The sequence below is a fragment of the Molothrus ater genome, chromosome 23, assembly GCF_012460135.2.
Source record: "Molothrus ater isolate BHLD 08-10-18 breed brown headed cowbird chromosome 23, BPBGC_Mater_1.1, whole genome shotgun sequence".
Taxonomy (NCBI): domain Eukaryota; kingdom Metazoa; phylum Chordata; class Aves; order Passeriformes; family Icteridae; genus Molothrus; species Molothrus ater.
The window spans coordinates 418,988-436,551 of record NC_050500.2 but is presented as its reverse complement, the minus strand read 5'-3'; the positions used below and the strand labels follow the sequence as shown (position 1 = coordinate 436,551).

At 58.8% G+C, this 17,564-nt stretch overlaps 1 protein-coding gene across 5 annotated transcripts in view; it reads left to right on the top strand.

Moving 5' to 3' along the window:
* Positions 1-15,081: 15,081 nt before the first annotated feature.
* Positions 15,082-17,564, top strand: part of AGRN (agrin) — a 75,128-nt gene continuing 72,645 nt past the window's right edge. For 3 of the 5 annotated variants that reach the window (XM_036396090.2, XM_036396087.2, XM_054517124.1), the window contains exon 1: positions 15,082-15,572. In XM_036396090.2, the coding sequence (XP_036251983.1) occupies positions 15,120-15,572 (453 nt within the window). In that variant the 5' untranslated portion in view covers positions 15,082-15,119. The remainder of the gene's footprint in view (positions 15,573-17,564) is intronic. The other 2 variants (XM_036396088.2, XM_036396085.2) reach the window with 1 other exon arrangement.

Sequence of the window (17,564 nt, the reverse complement as noted above, 5' to 3'; positions counted from 1 at the left end):
GGTTTAATCTCATTGAAGGCGGCTGAAAAGCGGGACGGGGGAGCCGGGGAGGAGCTGCTCCCCTGTCCCGGTGCTCCAGGTGCGGACAGGAGGCGTGGAGGAGGGAGCCGAGGATGCTCAGGGGTTATTCCCATCCTAGGAGGGGAATCCGGGGGTTATTCCCATCCTAGGAGGGGAATCCAGGGGTTATTCCCATCCTAGGAGGGGAATCCAGGGGTTATTCCCATCCTGGAGTGAAATCCAGGGGTTATTCCCATCCTGGAGGGGAATCCAGGGGTTATTCCCATCCTAGGAGGGAAACCATGGAGTTGTTCCCATCCAGCCCAGTCAGAGGTTGCAAACCAGGGTTACAACCCCTGGGTTTCTCTTCCAGGATGAGAATAACCCTGGGTTTCGCCCAGACTGTGCCCAGACGAGCCCCTGCCCCTCACGGGCTGAGGGAGGGGTGCAGGGCGTGTGCCCTGCATGAAATTCGGAGTTTCAGCTGTTCCCAGAGCTCAGGAATCCCAGGAAATTCAGGCATATTCCAGCACAAATCAGGGTCGGGGCAAAGCAGAGCGAGGAAAGGGAGTCCCATTTGATTTTTTGCTCTCATTTCTTGCTTGCTCTGAGAACCTTCCCTGTATTCTACAGGGGCACCATTCCACGAGCTCAGCACCGGCCTTGGCAGCTGGAGCGTGAAGTGGAAAGGAAAGAAGGAAAGAGCTTTTCCCAAGGGCTCCGGGGAGAAAATTTCCTGGAGAAATCCCTGGAGAGGGCCAGGGAAGTGAAGGGCAGGAGCAGCAGCTGCTGCCTGACACCCCTGAGGTGTGTCTGGGGTGGCTGGGAGATCTTTAGGATCCATTCCAACCTGAATTTCCCCATGATTTTATGATTTTCTCTATTTATTTAATTTTTTTGTGCATTGCTTTTCAGCTGCTCTCCTCTAGGGCAGGGGGATGTGGGGACCTTTGGGGGATGTGGGGACCTTTCCCAGCTGGAATTTGTGCTCCCAGCTGGAATTTGTGCTCTCTCTGGGGGATGAGGAGGGATCTGGCTCTGCTCCTCGGGCTCAGAGCCACCCCGTGCTCCCTGAATTTGCCTGCAGGGCCGTGCTGGGGGCTGGGAAAGCCACATCCACATCCTGTGGAGCAGAAGGAGCAGGAAATTGGGAACACGCTCCTGCACACCAGGCTGCTTTCTGAGGGGAATCAGCCACATCTCCCCAGCCCCAATCCCAGCTGATCCCACTGCGGGCTCCACGGATGTGGGGAAATCTGGGAATCAGCTGGTTTGGAGCGAGGGAAGGGGGAATCTGTTTGGAGCTGGGGCAGCAGAGCCAGATCAGCTCTGTTCCCACCCCGCACCAGACTGGGACAACTGGGGGGGCTCAGCCTGGAGAGGGGAGGCTCCAGGGGGATCTTTGCCTAAAGGGGGCTTAGAACCAGAGGGAGCCTCCTTTTTCCAGGGGCAGGGGGAGACAGGACACGGGGAAGGAATTTAAACTAAAAGAGGAGAGATTTCGGCGGATTTTTGGAAGGAATTCTTCCCTGGGAGGGAGGGGAGGCCCTGGCACAGGTGATTCCATGGATTCCCCATCCCTGGAGGTGTCCAAGGCCAGGCTTGGAGCAGCCTGGGGTGGTGGCAGTGTCCCTGCCACGGCAGGGAGGGGACACGGGGACGCTCGAGGTCCCTTCCAGCCCTTTGCTTGCGCACAGCTGGGGCGAAGGAGCCAAACAGGAGCCTGGGGATGGAAGCCAAGCGCAATTCCAGGCCGGGAGTCCCTCCCCAGCCGCTCCCCAGGGCCGTGGCCCCGCTCAGGGAGGCCGACAGAAGCCCTGGCAGAGCCCTCCAGGCGCTCCTGGCCTGCCCTGCCCTCCCTGGGGAGCATCCATATGGAATTCCCTGCTCCATGTGCTCTGCAGATGGCTGCAGCACGTGCAGGGGGTGATTCCAAAGGCAGGGGACACAAGTGGAGAAGTAAATGAATTGAATTAATGCCCGTGTTGAAAAAGCTTTAATCAGCCCTCCCTCTGCCAGGCTTTGATGCTTCCCTCAGCCTTTGGAGTTTTGAGGGATGGGGTTCGGAGTGTTCCAGGAAGGTTTTGCGGGATTGGAATTCCTGGCTCCTGCTGTGGGGGGAGTTGGGAAGAACGGAGAAACCCTGGAGTGTCCATCCCAGGACGCTGTGGCCCTTCAGGGAGTGGGAGGGAATGCACAGGGACCAATCCAAGCCTTGTCCCTGCACACACATCCCAAAATCCCTCCCACAGCTCCCACAGCCTCGGGAATGCTCCCATTCCCTGGGGAGCCCCCTCGGGGGGGAGAATTCCCTAAAATCCATCCCAGCCTGCCTGGCACAGCTCCAGCTACTCCCTGGATCCCATCCCTGTCACAGAGAGCCGGGATCGGAGGAACACAGGACACAGCCGGAGCCAGGGGCAGCTCCAGCTCCCGGGAAAGCTCCGGGGATCGGGAACAATCCCGCTTTTTATGGGAACACACGGCTGACATCCGGGAGCCAGGGGCTGCTCCAGCTCCCGGGAACAATCCTGCTTTTTGTGGGAACACACGGCTGACATCTGGGGGAACAGGAAACGGGAAACTTCCTGGCAACGGTGTGTCCCCAGGACATGGGAATGGCACAGGAATGGCACTGGGAATGCCATGGGGAATGCCGTGGGGAATGGCACTGGGAATGCCGCTAGGAATGGCATGGGAATGGCATTGGGGGTGCCACTGTGAATGGCACAGGGATGCCACTGGGAATGCCATGGGAATGCGGCGGAGCTCGGGAATTCCAAGCCCACGGGCCCGCTGGATGGGCCGGGCTCCGTGCGGAGGGTGGGGTCCCTCAGCGGGGAGGGGGCCGGGGGTCCCCGGTGGTGCCGCCGCCCCGTCCGTCCCCGGTGGTGTCGCCGCCCCGTCCGTCCCCGCGGCTCCCCCGGTCCGCTCGTGCCCTCTGCCGGTGCCTGCCCGGCGGAGCGGGGCTGGGTCCCCGTGGATCCGCGGCGGTGAAGTCCCCGCAGCAGCCTGGGAGAGCTCGGGAGGGCAGGGATGGGTTGGGAGAGCGGAGTGACCGAGCCCTGGCACGGTTTGGACGGAAGGGACCTTCGGTGCCATCCCATCCCCTGGGCAGGGACCCCCAGCACCCCAGGGTGCCCCGAGCCCCGTCCTCGGACACTTCCAGGGATGCGACATTTCCGGGCACCCCCGTCCTTTCTGGGCACCCCCGTCCTGTGTCTCACCGCCCCCCAGGGCAGGGTTTCCTTTCCCTGCTGTATCCTAAGCCCCAGTCCGTGACCCTGCCATCATCCCATGGAGCCGGAGCAGGGATCCCCCCTCTCAGCCCTCCTGCAGCTCCGGGCTGGGGACGGAGATGCCCACGCCGTGCCCAAATTTCCCTGCTCGCATCCCTGCCGTGTGCCACCGCTCCCAGGGCACGGTGCCAGCCCTGGTGTCCCCGTGCTGTCCCCACCCGCCGTCCTGGGCACCCTCCGCTGCTCCTCAGCTTCTTTCCCCCCAGTTCTCCTGCGCTTTTCCTGGAGCTGCAGCACAGTTTCCATCCACGAGAGGCCACTCGCGTTTGCTGCTGCGGCGCCAGGAAAGGCCGGCAAGAGGAACCTGGATGTTTCTCCCAGTTCGTGTGGATGTTTCTCCCAGTTCGTGGCTTTTTGGGATTTCCTGCCCAGCTCCTTCCCAACTTTTCCTCACTTCTTCTTGCCAGGAAGAGAGGAATTGGTAAGAAACTTCTCTGGAGTTTTTCCTTGGGGTTGTATTTCCTTAAATAATTCCTTTGGCATTGCAGGGAGCCAGGTGGGAGCAGAGAAGCCTGGAGGTTTCCCACCTCTGGTGTCAGCAGATCCAGCATCTCCTGCCATGGGAAAACCTCAGCTGGGAATTCCAGCATGGTTTGGGTTGGAAGGGACCTTCAATCCCATCCCATTCCACCCCCCCTTCCACTCCACACTTCCAGAAGGATCTGGGGGCAGTGTCCTGCAGGATGAGCCTGCAGAGAGCTTGGAGCAGATCCCAGACCCGCTGTGACCCTGCCCAAGCTTTCCCATTCCATCAATCCCACTGTGCCCTGCTGGAATGACCCCGGCAAGGAGGGCAGTGACCCCTCCAAGCGTGCCCAGGGGACAGGAGGGGACCAGAAATCACAGGGGGAAAACTTCGAAGGCTCAGGGGGCAGGAAATTCCCTCTGGGCAGGAGGGAGAACTTCCCTGGGCAGTGCCAGAGCCCAGGGGTGGGGATGCTCCAGAGGGGTGGGGATGCTCCAGAGCCAGCTGGGCACCACCCTGTGCCCGGGGATGGCTCTGCTGAGGTGGGCCCTGGGGTCCCTCCCGGGGTTCTGTGGATCCTGCAGGGCAGCAGAGGGAGGCCGGGCTGGCCTCACCCTCCTGGCTCCTTTTCCCCTCCCCTCCCCGTGCCAGCACCTCCCTCACTCATCCCAAATGCCCAGATTCCCTCTGCACTGCGGGATCCATTGATTTTCCAGTCACTGGGAGCGACCCCCACTCTCGTCCTGGCTGTCCCCCCACTTTTGGAGGTTTATGGGATTTCATTCCGCTCAGCCCTGCTGCTGCCAGGGGCTCCAGCCAGCCCTTGCATTAAATCTCCTGGCTCAGCCTGTGCTGATCTTTAATTGAACGTTCTCTGCCTCCTGCTCATCCAGCCTTGGGTGGCTTCCAGGGCTGCAGGGAAGGGAAAGGATGGAGGTGGCGCTGGCAGGGGGACCAGCCCTCAGCGGGGTGAGGAATCAGGTGGGAACTCTTCCCTCTGCTGCTGCCTCTCCAGGGGGTGGATGGAGATGTTTTCTGCTGAACGTGGCACAGGGAAATCCACTTTGATGGGATTAAAATGGATATCCTCCGGGCTGAAGGAGGGGAATGAAGGGAAAGTCCTGAGGAAAACGGCACCAGGTGTCAGTTCCTGATGGCACTGGACAGGTTTCCCAAAAATGAGAGGAATGAAGGGGAAAGTCCTGAGGAAAACGGCACCAGGTGTTTCCCAAAAATGCTGTGGCTGCCCCTGGATGTCCCCAGGGCAGACTGGAGCATCCTGGGACAGTGGGAGGCGTCCCTGGAAGGCAGGGCTGGAATGGGACGATCCTGAAGGTCCTCCACGCCCCAGCCATTCCCTGATTCCATCAAAACAAGGGAGGGGGTTTCACCTGCAGAGAGCTTTGCCCGCCCTGGTCTGGCGCCTCTTCCCCTGGCCCCTCTGGCAGGTCAGGCTTGATCCCCTCTGATCCCAAATCCAGGCCCAGCGCTGGGATTGGGCCCATCCTGAAGCATCTCCTGGGCTCTGGCAGAGCTCTGGGAGAAGGGGAAGGGGCAGAGACGCTGCTCCCACCCCCCTGCCCAGCTCCTGCTCTGGGCTGGAGGCCTGCACCACCCAAACTGGGACAAACCCAGTACAGGAAGGATGAGCCCAGCTTTAAAGTGGTTTTTCACTGGGGTGGAGCAGGGTATCAGAGGAGGTGAGGGTTCCAGCACCAGCCAGCCTGGTTTGGCCGCATTTGCTATAAAAAGCAGAAATTTAATGAATATTTGTGCCCTGCCAGCCTTTCCCAGGCCGAGCACCCTCGCAGGAGCCGCCTGCCCCTTCCCATGGAGATTCCTGGGGCACTCCTGGTTTCCAGCAGGATTTGATTGACTCAGTTATGAGGCCAGGAGAGAGAGGGAGCTGCTTGCAGCAAATCCTGCCCGACTGGACCGGGAGCAAGCCCTGGGCAAGGCTCTGGTCCCAGGCTGGGCTTTGATTTGAGCTCAGCCTGGGCAGATTTCCTTCCCTTCCATCAAAGCCTCTGGATTCAAATTTCTGCCTTTTCCATCTCGGAATATTCTCCTGAGGGGGGTGGGATCCGACAGCTCTGCAGGACAGGATCCCATCCCTGACCCCAGACCGGTTTGGGGTGGAAGGGGCTTTGAAGTTCACCCCATTCCCACGGGCAGGGGCACCCCCAGCGCCCCAGGGCGCTCCGGCCTGGCCCTGGACACTGCCAGGCATGGGGCAGCCACAGCTCATCCAGGAAACCTCCTCCACCCTCACCTACAGCCCTTCCGGCCCTGGCGTGGGGGAAAACCAGCCCGGATCATTGCTTGGGGTGGGAGCCGAGCTGCAATCGGCTCCTGCAGCCCAGAGCCCCCCGTGCCAGGGCTGCCAGGGCACGGCCAGGGCTGCCCCCCCGTGCCAGGGCTGCTGCTCCCCTGTGCCAGCGCTGCCCCCCGTGCCAGGGCTGCCAGGGCTGCTGACCCCGTGCCAGGGCTGCTGCTCCCCCTGTGCCAGGGCTGCCAGGGCTGCTGACCCCGTGCCAGGGCTGCTGCCCCCCGTGCCAGGGCTGCTGCCCCCCCGTGCCAGGGCTGCCATGGCTGCTGCCCCCCGTGCCAGGGCTGCCCCCCTGTGCCAGCGCTGCCCCCCGTGCCAGGGCTGCCAGGGCTGCTGCCCCCCCGTGCCAGGGCTGCCAGGGCTGCTGCCCCCCCGTGCCAGGGCTGCCAGGGCTGCTGCTCCCCCCGTGCCAGCGCTGCCCCCCGTGCCAGGGCTGCCCCCCGTGCCAGGGCTGCTGCCCCCCCCCGTGCCAGGGCTGCTGCCTCCCCGTGCCAGCGCTGCCCCCCGTGCCAGGGCTGCTGCTCCCCCTGTGCCAGAGCTGCTGCCCCCCGTGCCAGGGCTGCTGCTCCCCCTGTGCCAGAGCTGCTGCCCCCCCTGTGCCAGGGCTGCCAGGGCATGGCCAGGGCTGCCCCCCCGTGCCAGCGCTGCCCCCCCGTGCCAGGGCTGCCAGGGCACGGCCAGGGCTGCCCCCCCGTGCCAGGGCTGCCAGGGCTGCTGCCCCCCCGTGCCAGGGCTGCTGCTCCCCCCGTGCCAGCGCTGCCCCCCGTGCCAGGGCTGCCAGGGCTGCTGCCCCCCCGTGCCAGGGCTGCCAGGGCACGGCCAGCGCTGCCCCCCGTTCCAGCGCAGAGCCCCCCCGTGCCAGGGCTGCTGCCCCCCCCGTGCCAGGGCTGCCAGGGCACGGCCAGCGCTGCCCCCAGCCCCGCGGGGTCCCCGGTGCCGCTGTCGCTGCCCGGGCAGGGGACACGGGCGGGGCTGCGGCTGCTCCGCTGCCAGCCCGGGCTCTCCAGCCGGGATTATGTGTCTGGACAAGCCCTCGGCAGCTGCTTTCCAGCTCTCGCCGAACAAAGAGCACTTTCATGGCTCCGGGAAAGGAGCAGAGCGGGGTTTGTGGCTGAGCCAAGAGCTGAGGGGCTCAGGAGCCCTCTCGAGGGGGGCGTGGGCACTCAGGGTGGCACACACGGGGCTCCGTCCCCCTGGCACTGCCCTCCCCGCCTGCCCCCAAGCATCCCCAAGCTTTCCTGGGCACTGCCCCAGCCCCGCTCGTGCTGCTAAAGCCCAGCCCAGCCAGCCTGGGGCTGGGAAATTCAGGTTTTCCTGGTGGGCTCAGCTCTTCCCCCTCTCCCCCCTGCTCGTCCCCCTTTTCCCGGCTGGAACACCGCGGGGAGCTGGTCTGGAGTGCCTGAGTCAGAGCAGCCCTAATGGATGAGGCTGCAGCTCCCGGAGAGCACTTTGGATAATTGCAAGGCTGCGCCAGGATGCGCTGCCCTGGCAGCTCCTGAGCAGCTGACACAGGCTCTGGAGCCTCCTTGGCTCCTCTCCCGCTGCCTGCAGCAAACTCGGCGGCCTTGGGGGGACTGGGCTGCCTCGCCAGGTGCTTTCAGCTTAGCTGAGGGCTTAGGGCAGCTCTGGGTGCTGGCAGAGCTGAGGGAGCTTCCCTTGGCTTCCCTTTCTCTTCCACAGCCCAGCAAAGGAGGTTTGGAGGGGAAGGATTGGGGAATCGTGGAATGGGTTGGGTTGGAAGGGCCCCTTAGAGCTCAGCCAGCCCCACGTCCCTGCTCTGAGGTTTTCCCTGGATTTTCCCCTTCCTCTCTTGCCACTTTTTGTCGGGGTTCTAAAATTTGGATTCAGCACTTTGCAGGGGATCCAAGAGGCAGATCCAGGGAAAGGAGCTGCTCTCCATCCCTCCATGGATCCTTCCACCCACCCATCCATCCATCCGTCCATCCATGGATTCCTCCATCCATCTGTGGATCCATCCATGGACCCATTCCTCTCTCCATCCCTCCATGGATCCATCCATCCATTTATCCATGGATCCATCTTTCCATGGATCCATCCATCCATCCATCCATCCATCCATCCATCCATCCATCCATCCATCCATCCATCCATGCATCTCCCATCGATCCATGGATCCCTCCATCCACCCCTCCATCCATGGATCCATCCCTCCTTCCCTCCCTCCATGCTCCTCAGCCTCCATCTGCCAATTCCTTGGCTCTCCCTGAGGCTGTTCCATCTTTTTCCCCCAAACCCCGCTCGCTCCCAGGCCCAGCAGGTGCAGAGCACCCTCAGCTCCCCTTTTCCTGCTCCCCCTCTCCCTGCAGGGCCTGAGCTGAGCCAGGACTGAGGCAGGGAATGATTCCCGGGGGTTTTTGGTGTTTCAGCCTCTCTGGGACAGCATCCCCGGTGTTATTAAACCAGGGAAAAGCAGGAGGAGAGCGCTCAGTGGCACAGGCAGGGCAGAACCCCGGGAGGAGCGGGCAGGAAGAGGTTAAACCCCTCTGCCCGCTCCGTGTGTGTGCTCGGAATGACGAATGCGGAGCCGAGCTCGGGGCAGGTTCAGATCCCGGCGCTGCCTCCTCTCAGCGTGGCCCCGGCAGGATGAAATATTCCCTGGTCATCCCCTCTGTGTGACTCACAAACTGATCCCAGAGAGGAGAAAGCTTTTCAAACCTCGCACTTTCAATGTCTTTTTTATTCTTCCCCCCCCCCCCCCCTTCTCTCTCTCTTTCTCTTTTTTTTTTTTTTTTTTTATTTTTCTTTTGCCCACGCAGCAGCTGCAGGAAGGGTTTGGGACAAAATTCCACACAAAAGCCTTCATCTCCTGGAGAGCCTGGGCCAATAAATCCTGCTTGGAGGATGAAATGGGGTCGGGGGAGTGTGAAACCACGATTTGGGAGGGCTGGGTCCCTCTGTGCCCAGCCCTGGGCATTCCAGCCCTGCTGGGAGAGGCTCCAGCAGCTTCCCAAGGGTTGCCAAGGGCCCTCGGAGGGACGGGGAAAACCTTGGCTCCTTCAATCCTCCAAAAAAAAAAAAAGAGGGAGAAAGGGAAAAGCTGGATCCCTGCATGCTCTGAATCTCAATCTTTCCTCTTTCAGGTCGTTCTGCTTCCCAGCACAATCTGTGTTTTCCATTGGGGAAAGCCCTGGAAGCTTTGGGAGCCTCTGTGGGATGGGGCAGTGCCAGCCCTGGGCAGCCAGGGACCCCCTGGGATCCCCCAGAGCACGGGGAATGTCACTGGAGGGAGCTGGGACTGCCCTGGCTGTGGGATTCCCCAGATTCTTGTGGGTTAACATTCGTGGCAGAAGGAAATAAGTGGGATTTGCCAGGAGGAACTGTGGATTCGCCCCTAGAATTGTCCAAGGAGCAACCTGGGATGGTGGAAGGTGTCCCTGGAATGCAGGGGGAGGGATGGGATCAACTCTGAGGTCCCTTCCCACCCAAACCATTCCAGGATTCCCCATTTCCCTCGGACATGGCTGGGGTCTCAGCTCCTTGTGATAAATTTGAGCCGAATTTGACGTTCCAGAGATGGTGACATCCCCCAAATGTCCTTGGCATGGCGTGGCCAGCTGGGAAATCCAAACCCAAACAGCTGGGAACACACTGGGACAAGGCAGGGGATTCTGGAATTTAAAGCAGGAAAGGTTTTTGGTGTTTGACTCCAAGTATTTTTCATCTCTGCATCCACGGCTCCCACATCAGATCCTGGGAATTCTGGGGTGGGATGACAGGAGAGACTGGGGATGTCCAGTTCCAGCTGCACAAAATTCCCAATGCCCCTTCCACAGAAAATGGACTCAGAAATTCTCTGGAATTTAAAGCAGGAAAGGTTTTTGGTGTTTGATTCCAAATATTCTTCATCTCTGTGTCCACAGCTCCCACACTGAATCCAGTGGGTGGGATAAGAGGAGTGATGTCCAAATTCCTGGACAAAATTCCCTTACACTGAACGCAGGAATCCCTCTGGAATTCAAACCAGGAAAGGATTTGTTGTGTTCCATTCCAACATTCCTCAGCCCCACCGATGCATCCACCCCAAATCCTGCTCCCCATCCCGAGGCTCTCCCCCATCCCCTGGACCTGCCAGAGCTGAATTTCCCCTCGCTGGCAGCGCAGAAATGCTGTGGCTGCACTTTCCCTGCCCAGCTAATCCCATTTGTCTCCTGGCTGCTCCCAAAACGCCTTTTAAGGATTCCCAGCAATGCAGCAGAGAAATCCATTTGCAGGCACGAGGCAGCCAGGAGGGGAATTTTGATTTCCCACTTATGAGAGGATGACAAGGTGAGGGAAGCGGGGGAAGATGGATGGCCCAGAGAAGCATTTTCACTCTCCCCAATTAATCCTGGCGTGGCTGTAATCAATCAGGGGAGGGAGGAATCAGGTGGGAACGCTTCCCTCTGCTGCTGCCTGGCCTGGGGGATGGATGGAGACGTTTTCTCCTGGATGCAGCACGGGGAACCCACTCAGGCTGGGATTTCTGGGAGGGGAGAAAATGGATATCAGGGGCCAGGGCTCTCTTTTCCCTGCAGGGAGAGCAGATTGAGGCCATCAATCCACATTAGGGAGGCTCCGTGGCCGCACAGAATTCCAGCAGGAGGAATTCCAGCAGGAGGAATTCCAGCAGCCCCCCGGCGTTTCTGAGGATGGGATTTGATCCTGGGGCATCGTTCGCCCTCAAGCCCACGCTGGGTTTTCCTTCTGCTCCTCTCCCTTTTTCCCTTTTGATTTTGGTTCCTTGTGGTTCACTGGGTGCTTTGGCCCCTGAGCTGGGGTTAAGTCAAACCCTGCTGGAGGCTCAGGGCTGCTAAACCCAGCCCTAAAACACCTGGTAGGGGTGTGGGGGGCTCTGATCCCAAGGATTTGGGGCTGAAAATCCCAGAAATCCCGGCCCTTGATCCCATTCCAGGCTGAATTCCTGCCACCCTGTCATTAGAGCTCAGAACCCGTCCTGGTTTGGGGTTTTCCCCCGGAGTCCAGGGAATTTGGGCACATTCAGCACAATTCCCTGCTTTTCCTGCCCGTGGGACAAAGCCTGGATCCCAGTGGCTCCAGGAGATCAGCTGGGAATTTTTAACCCTGTTCTCACCCAGTTTTTAACCCAATTCAAGGCCGCCGGCCCAATTTGGGGAGGAAAGCACTGAATTCTCTTTTTTTCTTTTTTCTCCAGGATGTGAATTTAAACCAGAAAAGGTTTTTGGTGTTCCACTCCAGATATTCTTCATCTCTGCGTCCATCCCACATCCAATCCTGGGACAACCCAGAGAACTCTGGGATGAGAGCAGTGACTGGGGATGCCCAATTCCATCTGGACAAAACTCCCAGTGCCCTTTACACTGAACACAGGAATTCCTCCGGAATTTGGGGAGGAAAAAGCCAAATTCTCCTTTTTTTTTTTTTTTTTTTCCTCCAGGATGTGACAGCTCCCTGTGAGTTCCTTGATTTTTTGGGGGGAAAAGCCCAAATTTTCCTGTGAGTTCCTTGATTTTTTGGGGGGAAAAGCCCAAATTTTCCTGTGAGTTCCTTGATTTTTTGGGGGAAAAGCCCAAATTTTCCTGTGAGTTCCTCGATTTTTTTTGGGGAAAGGCCCAAATTTTCCTGTCCCCCCAGCATAGCAGAGGGACAGAGGGACCCCCCCTTGGGGACGAAGCTGCTGTGGGGTGAAAGCCCCGAGTGTGGGGCTGCTCCCAGCCCTCAGCCCCGCTCTAATTAACAGATTTACTAATTTGGGACTCGTTATCCCGGAGCATCCCAGGGGCTGCTTGTTCCAGCTGCTCCTGAGTGACATCCAGAGGGTTTCTAACAGCACACAAAAGGAATTTGACAGCGGCAGGAAAGCACCGGGAGGGATTAAACTTGAAAGAGAAATAAGGGGAAAAATCACATTAAATCATTTTAGAGCTTACAGCAGTGGGAGCAGGGAGGGAAGCAAGGATGGGGACGCTGGAAATCAGGGATGGGGACGCTGCTGTCACCTCTGGGGCTGGGTTTTCCTCACCAGGGCCTTCATTTGCTTTCCGGGCAAATATTTGGCCCCGAACCCTGACGGGTTCCTGCCCTGGCATGTGGGCAGTGCCAGGCCCTCCCTTCCCTTCTTTTCCCTCCTCCCCTTCCCTCCTCCATTTAGCCCCCACTCCCTCCAAAAAAAAACCCTTGGAATTCCCACCCAAAATCACGCAGCGGTGTGAGGAAGCAAACCCTGCCCCATTCCTCGCAGTTTTTCCGAGATATTTTGATTTTCCGGGGCCGACTGAGCCACCTCCAAAGGCATTTCCAGAAGTTTTCCCGAGCCCCAGGTTCACAAGGAAGAGCTGGGACAAACCCCGGTGTTTTGAGTGCTTTTGGGAGCTGCTGTTTATTTGTTTTGGGCGCTGATTTGCCGAGGAATTCGCCTCGGTTTTCCCACAGAAACATCCCAGGTTTTTTTCTCCTGTTTCTCCTTTTATCAGCTTGAGGCTCAGCAATTCCCTGCGGGATCGTGCTGCTCCCTGCACACTGGCCCTAAAAAAGGTGATTTGATTCTTTTCCTGCCTTTGGGAAAATCCTTGTCCTTCTGAATCCCACGAAACCCCCACAAGCAGCTCGAGCTCCTCACATCTCACCTCCACCAAAAAACCCCTCAAGGCCAACTAATTCCATTCAAACCACACCAGATTGGGGCAAAAAACATCAAAAAAAAAACCTGTGAAATCCATTTTTCTCCTCACATCCCAGCTCTGGAAGCAGATGGAGGGGTGGGGCTAAAAGGAGACATCTCAAACCCAGAAAATTGTCAAAATTCAGCAGAAATAATTCCTCCCCTCTCCTCCCCTGCCAGGTTCTGGAGCAGGGAGTCCCAGCTGGTTCCTTCCACCTCAGGCTGAGCTTCTTTCTGGGATTTCCACTCCAGCAGTGCTCGAGGAATACAATAAAAATTAATTATTAAAACAGCAGGATAAAAAAAAAAAATATCGGCTGCCAGGGCACTGAAATATTTTTAGCTGATTGCTGGAGTTCAGAACAACCACAGAAGTGGAGCAATGGAGCTCCTCTGTCAGGAGCTGTGGGGCCGGGCCTCGGCTTTGAGGGATGGGGGTTTCCCAGTGCCCCTCAGCCAAAAACATCCAGGGTTTTAGGGGAAGTTTTGGGGTGAGAAAATTGAGTTATGAGGACTTTCTTCAGGTCACTTCATCCTGGAACTTTCTGGGGGAAGTTTTGAGTGGAAAGAGCTCTGGGATGTGAAGTCTGTGGGGCCTGGCCTTGGCTTTGAGGGACAGAGGTCTCCCCGTACCCCTCAGCCAAAATCCAGGAGTTTTGGGGAAGTTTTTGGTGAGAAAATAAGAGTTTTCTTCAGGTTGCTTCATCCTACAACTTTTTTGGGGGTTTTACAGCATAGGGAAGTCTGGTGGATTTGGAAATTATTTACTAAGAGGTTTCCTGCAGGCCTGAGCAGGCTCTGGGCCACTTTTTTGGTGAAAATGATCTCCCTGAAGCCCTTTTTGATAAGGATTTTATCCCTGAGGTGATAAAACCCTGCCTGCTTTGGATCAGGCAGCCTTCCCTTAGTGCTGACCTGGGAAATTCAGATTTTCAGAGGAGAAATGGAAGTTTTGAGTGGAAAGAGAACTGGGAGAAGCTGCGGGGTTACACTGTGGGAATGGGTTAGGACATAAAATGTCCAAGGTGCTTTCCCTGCAAATCCCACAGGATTTGGGACATTTCCAGGCAGATTTATGGGATCTCTGCTGCTCCATCCTCTTCAGGGACAAACTTTGGAACACTCAGCAAGATTAATTTATTTCTACATCTTAAACAAATGAGAGAAGGGGAGGAAAAGGAGTGTGGCACCCCCAGGGGCAAACAGCACAGAGCGCTCGGGATTCGGGGAATAAATTATTTGAGAATTTCGGGAAGGAGAGGAGCACACAGGGGAGGATGCTCTGTGGCTTGGAATTTGTTCGTCACAGGAGGACAGGGGACGCCTCAAGTGCCACATCCTCAGCTGGCAGGTGGTTAAACTTCACCCTGGGATCAGGAGCTCGGCTGGGTCGCACCGGGAGATTTTTTTAGGGCCATCAAGTGAAACAAGGAGAATTTTTAGGGCCATCAAGTGAAACGGTCTCGTAAAACGCCTCTGGGGGCCGGCTGATTTATGGAGGGCACAAACAACATCCCTCCCCCGGTGCCACTTAACTTTTTAACTTTTCATTTTCTATCTGCCCTAATTGCTGGGACATGTGGGGAAATCACCCTGCAGCCCCCGGGGAGCGGGGCCACGGGGCTTGGGACGGCCTGGGGTGGAGAAAGAGGTGGGATGAGTTGATTTTAAAGTTATTTCCAGCCACTCCATGGTCCCACGGGTGGCTCTGTCACAGCTCATGTCCCCAGTGCGGGTCACCCCTGTGCCCAGGGATGGATCTGTGGGGTCCCAGCAAAGCAGGACCAGCCCTGCCTCAGTTTCCCTGTGGGGAAAACACGGGAGCATCTTTGGGGTGGAACTGGGGGTGACAGGGAGGGAAATGCCGGGGTGTCACCGCTCTTTGAGCATCTCGGGGGTGCGGGATGGAGCGAGGGACACCCCGGAACAGGGCTGGGGGTGACAGGGAGGGAAATGCCAGGGTGCCACCCCTTTTGAGCACCGCAGGGTGCAGGATGGAGAGAGGACAGCCAAGAAAAGGGCTGGGGACAGCTGCCACTCACAGTGGGGGCGACAAGGAGGGACAAACCCCCACCTGGGGCATCTCGGGGGTGCGGGATGGAGCCAGGGACACCCCGGGCCAGGGCTGGGGACAGCTGCCCCTCACGGCGAGGGGGTGGCGGGGCCGGCTGCGGTCCCTACACCTTTAAAAGTCTCCTCACGTTGCGGCGCTGATTATCCATTAACCGCGGCTCCCTTTCCTGGGGGCGGCGTTCGCACCGAGCGCTGCCAGCAGGGCGGGCGGGCGGCCGCGCTGCCTTCCTCCCTTCCTTTCTCCCTTCCTCCCTCCCTCCCTCCTCTCTCCCCCCTAACCCCCGCTCCCTCCTTATCAGCAATTCAGATTGCATGCAAATCTGCGCGCTTTCTTCCCGGGCCACGGCAGCGAGCGCCGAGCGCCTTCCAGATCTCCTCCTCCTCCTCCTCCTCCTCCTCCTCCTGGGATTTTCCTCCTTCTCCCCTCCCCTCGCTGCCTCCCTTTCCCTCCCTCCCCTCTCTTTCTTTCCTCCTTTTCACCTCCCTGGAACAAAAGTGGCCCTTTCGGCTGCGGCGCCAGCGCTGCCTGCGAGCGGGGCCGCTTTGTCTGCCGGGCCCGGCGGCACCGCCACCGCCATGGGGCCGCGGCTGGCACCGACGCTGCTGGCGCTGCTGGCGCTGCTGGCACCGCTGGCACGGCCGGCCCGGGCCGGCTGCCCCGAGCGGGAGCTGGAGCGCCGCGAGGAGGAGGCCAACGTGGTGCTGACGGGCACGGTGGAGGAGATCATGAACGTGGACCCGGTGCACCACACCTACTCGTGCAAGGTAGAACTTTCGCCCCGCGTGCGGTTTGGGCTGGGATCGGGGCTTTCTTTTTTAAGCTGTGAGAGGTTCCAGCTACCGTGTGGCCGGGGGGGTGGGGGGGATCTCCAGAGGTTGCTTTTTATGGGCATTTCCCTCTTTGGCTCTGGCGCGATGCGGAGCTGCCTCCCAACTTTCCGGGAGGTGCTTGAGCCTCTCCTGTTGACTTTAGCAGCATCTCGAGTTTTCCTGCAGCCCGAGCTATTGTTTAACCACCAACCTGGCCTCGGGCTCTGGGGGTTTTTTATCTCCCCCCGAAGCGGAGAGACGCTGGAGTCCCGAGCAACCTGAAATCCCATCCGCCCGCTTGACAGAAAACGTGCCGGATGCCTTAACCCTTGCCAGGGCAGGAATCTCGCTTGCAAGGACACGCTCCTCCCTTGCCTTTCCCTCTTCTCCTCACTCCCCTTTTCCTCCTGAAAACCCCGATTTTGCGGGGCCGGGGGCGATGCTTTGGTGGAGGAGAAGAATTTGAACTTTCCCTTCGCAGAACTCTCCCTGCGGAGCTCTGGAGCATCCCCCGAGCATCCCCCAGCCCCTGCCCGCTGCCAGCGCCCCCCGACCCATCTGCAGCTCGCAGCCCCCCCGGCACCGTCTGTTTGCAGCGTGTCTGGCACATCCTGGGTGCTGCGCCGAGCATTAATGAGCTGTGCCCGTGCTGGGGCTCAGATGGATGTGGCCACCTGAGGCCGGAGCGAGGTGGCCACGGGAGGTGGCCCAGGGGCGCTGGTGGCGAGGCAGAAGTGCCAGGGTGAGAAATGAACCCATTTTTCTCCCCGCTGCGGACTCGCAGTGAGGTGTCTGCCTGGCAGAAAAATCATCCTGCAGCAGCAGGGCAGGAGGCTGGGATGGGGAAAGCTGAGATGGGGAAAAGGTGAGATGGGGAAAGCTGGGATAAGGAAAAAGTGAGATGGGGAAAGCTGGGATGGGAAAAGCTGGGATAAGGAAAAGCTGAGATGGGGAGAAGCTGGGATAAGGAAAAGCTGGGATGGGGGAGAAGCTGGGATAAGGAAAAGCTGGGATGGGGGAGAAGCTGGGATAAGGAAAAGCTGGGATGGGAAAAGCTGGGATAAGGAAAAGCTGGGATGGGAGAAGCAGCTCTGCCTTTGCAAGGTGCAATCCAGCCCCAGCTGGAGCAGCCAGCAGTGGGATGGGGCTGCCCGTGGTGCCGTTCTGGGAAGCACAATCTGAATTCCTCGCACTGGGAAGGGAATCTCTTCCCTGCCTTTCCCTGAGCAGGGTGAGGTTTGTGCTGCTTGCTCTGGAGTTTGGGATTTTGCTCCTGCCCGTTCCTGCTCTCCAAAGAGCACAGAAGGGCCAGGACAGGTTCCTGAGAGATCATTCCAGCCTTGGAGTTGTGTGAAAGCAGGAAAGCTTTCACCCCATCCCATCCCATCCCGTCGTGGCAGTGCTGTGACATTCGGGAATTTTCACAGGACAGCAATTCCCTGTCCCTTTCCCTGCCCATCAGCCCTTCCTGTGCCATTTTTAGTGGCATTCCATGGTGTCTTTGCAGGGAAAACCAGCTTTGGAATGGGATTTGGGGTGTCCCGAGGAGCTGGGAGCAGATGCATCTCCTGCCACTGCAGTGACTCGGGATGTGCAGCTTTGCAGCAGCTCTTGGCTCATTGCCCTCCTCGCATCTTCCCAAGTCTTGGAATGGGAACTGTGTGCATTTGCCATGCCTGCAGTTTGTTTTGGTTTGGTTTTGTTTTGTTTTTAACCTAAATTCCAGCAGCAGCAGCTCGGGATTAAACCTGACCCCTGGCTCCTGCTGTCCTTGCACTGCCCTCGGGGGAGCTGGGAGAAATCCAGGATCTTGTGCTGAGGAAATTCCTGCCCCAATTCCTCCCGGCCTGCCCTCGGAGCCCCCCACCGTTATCTGCTGTCGGCCTCTTCCTTATCTGCAGAGGAAAGGCACGGTGTGGGGAGCTCCCACACCCAAAAATCCGAGTT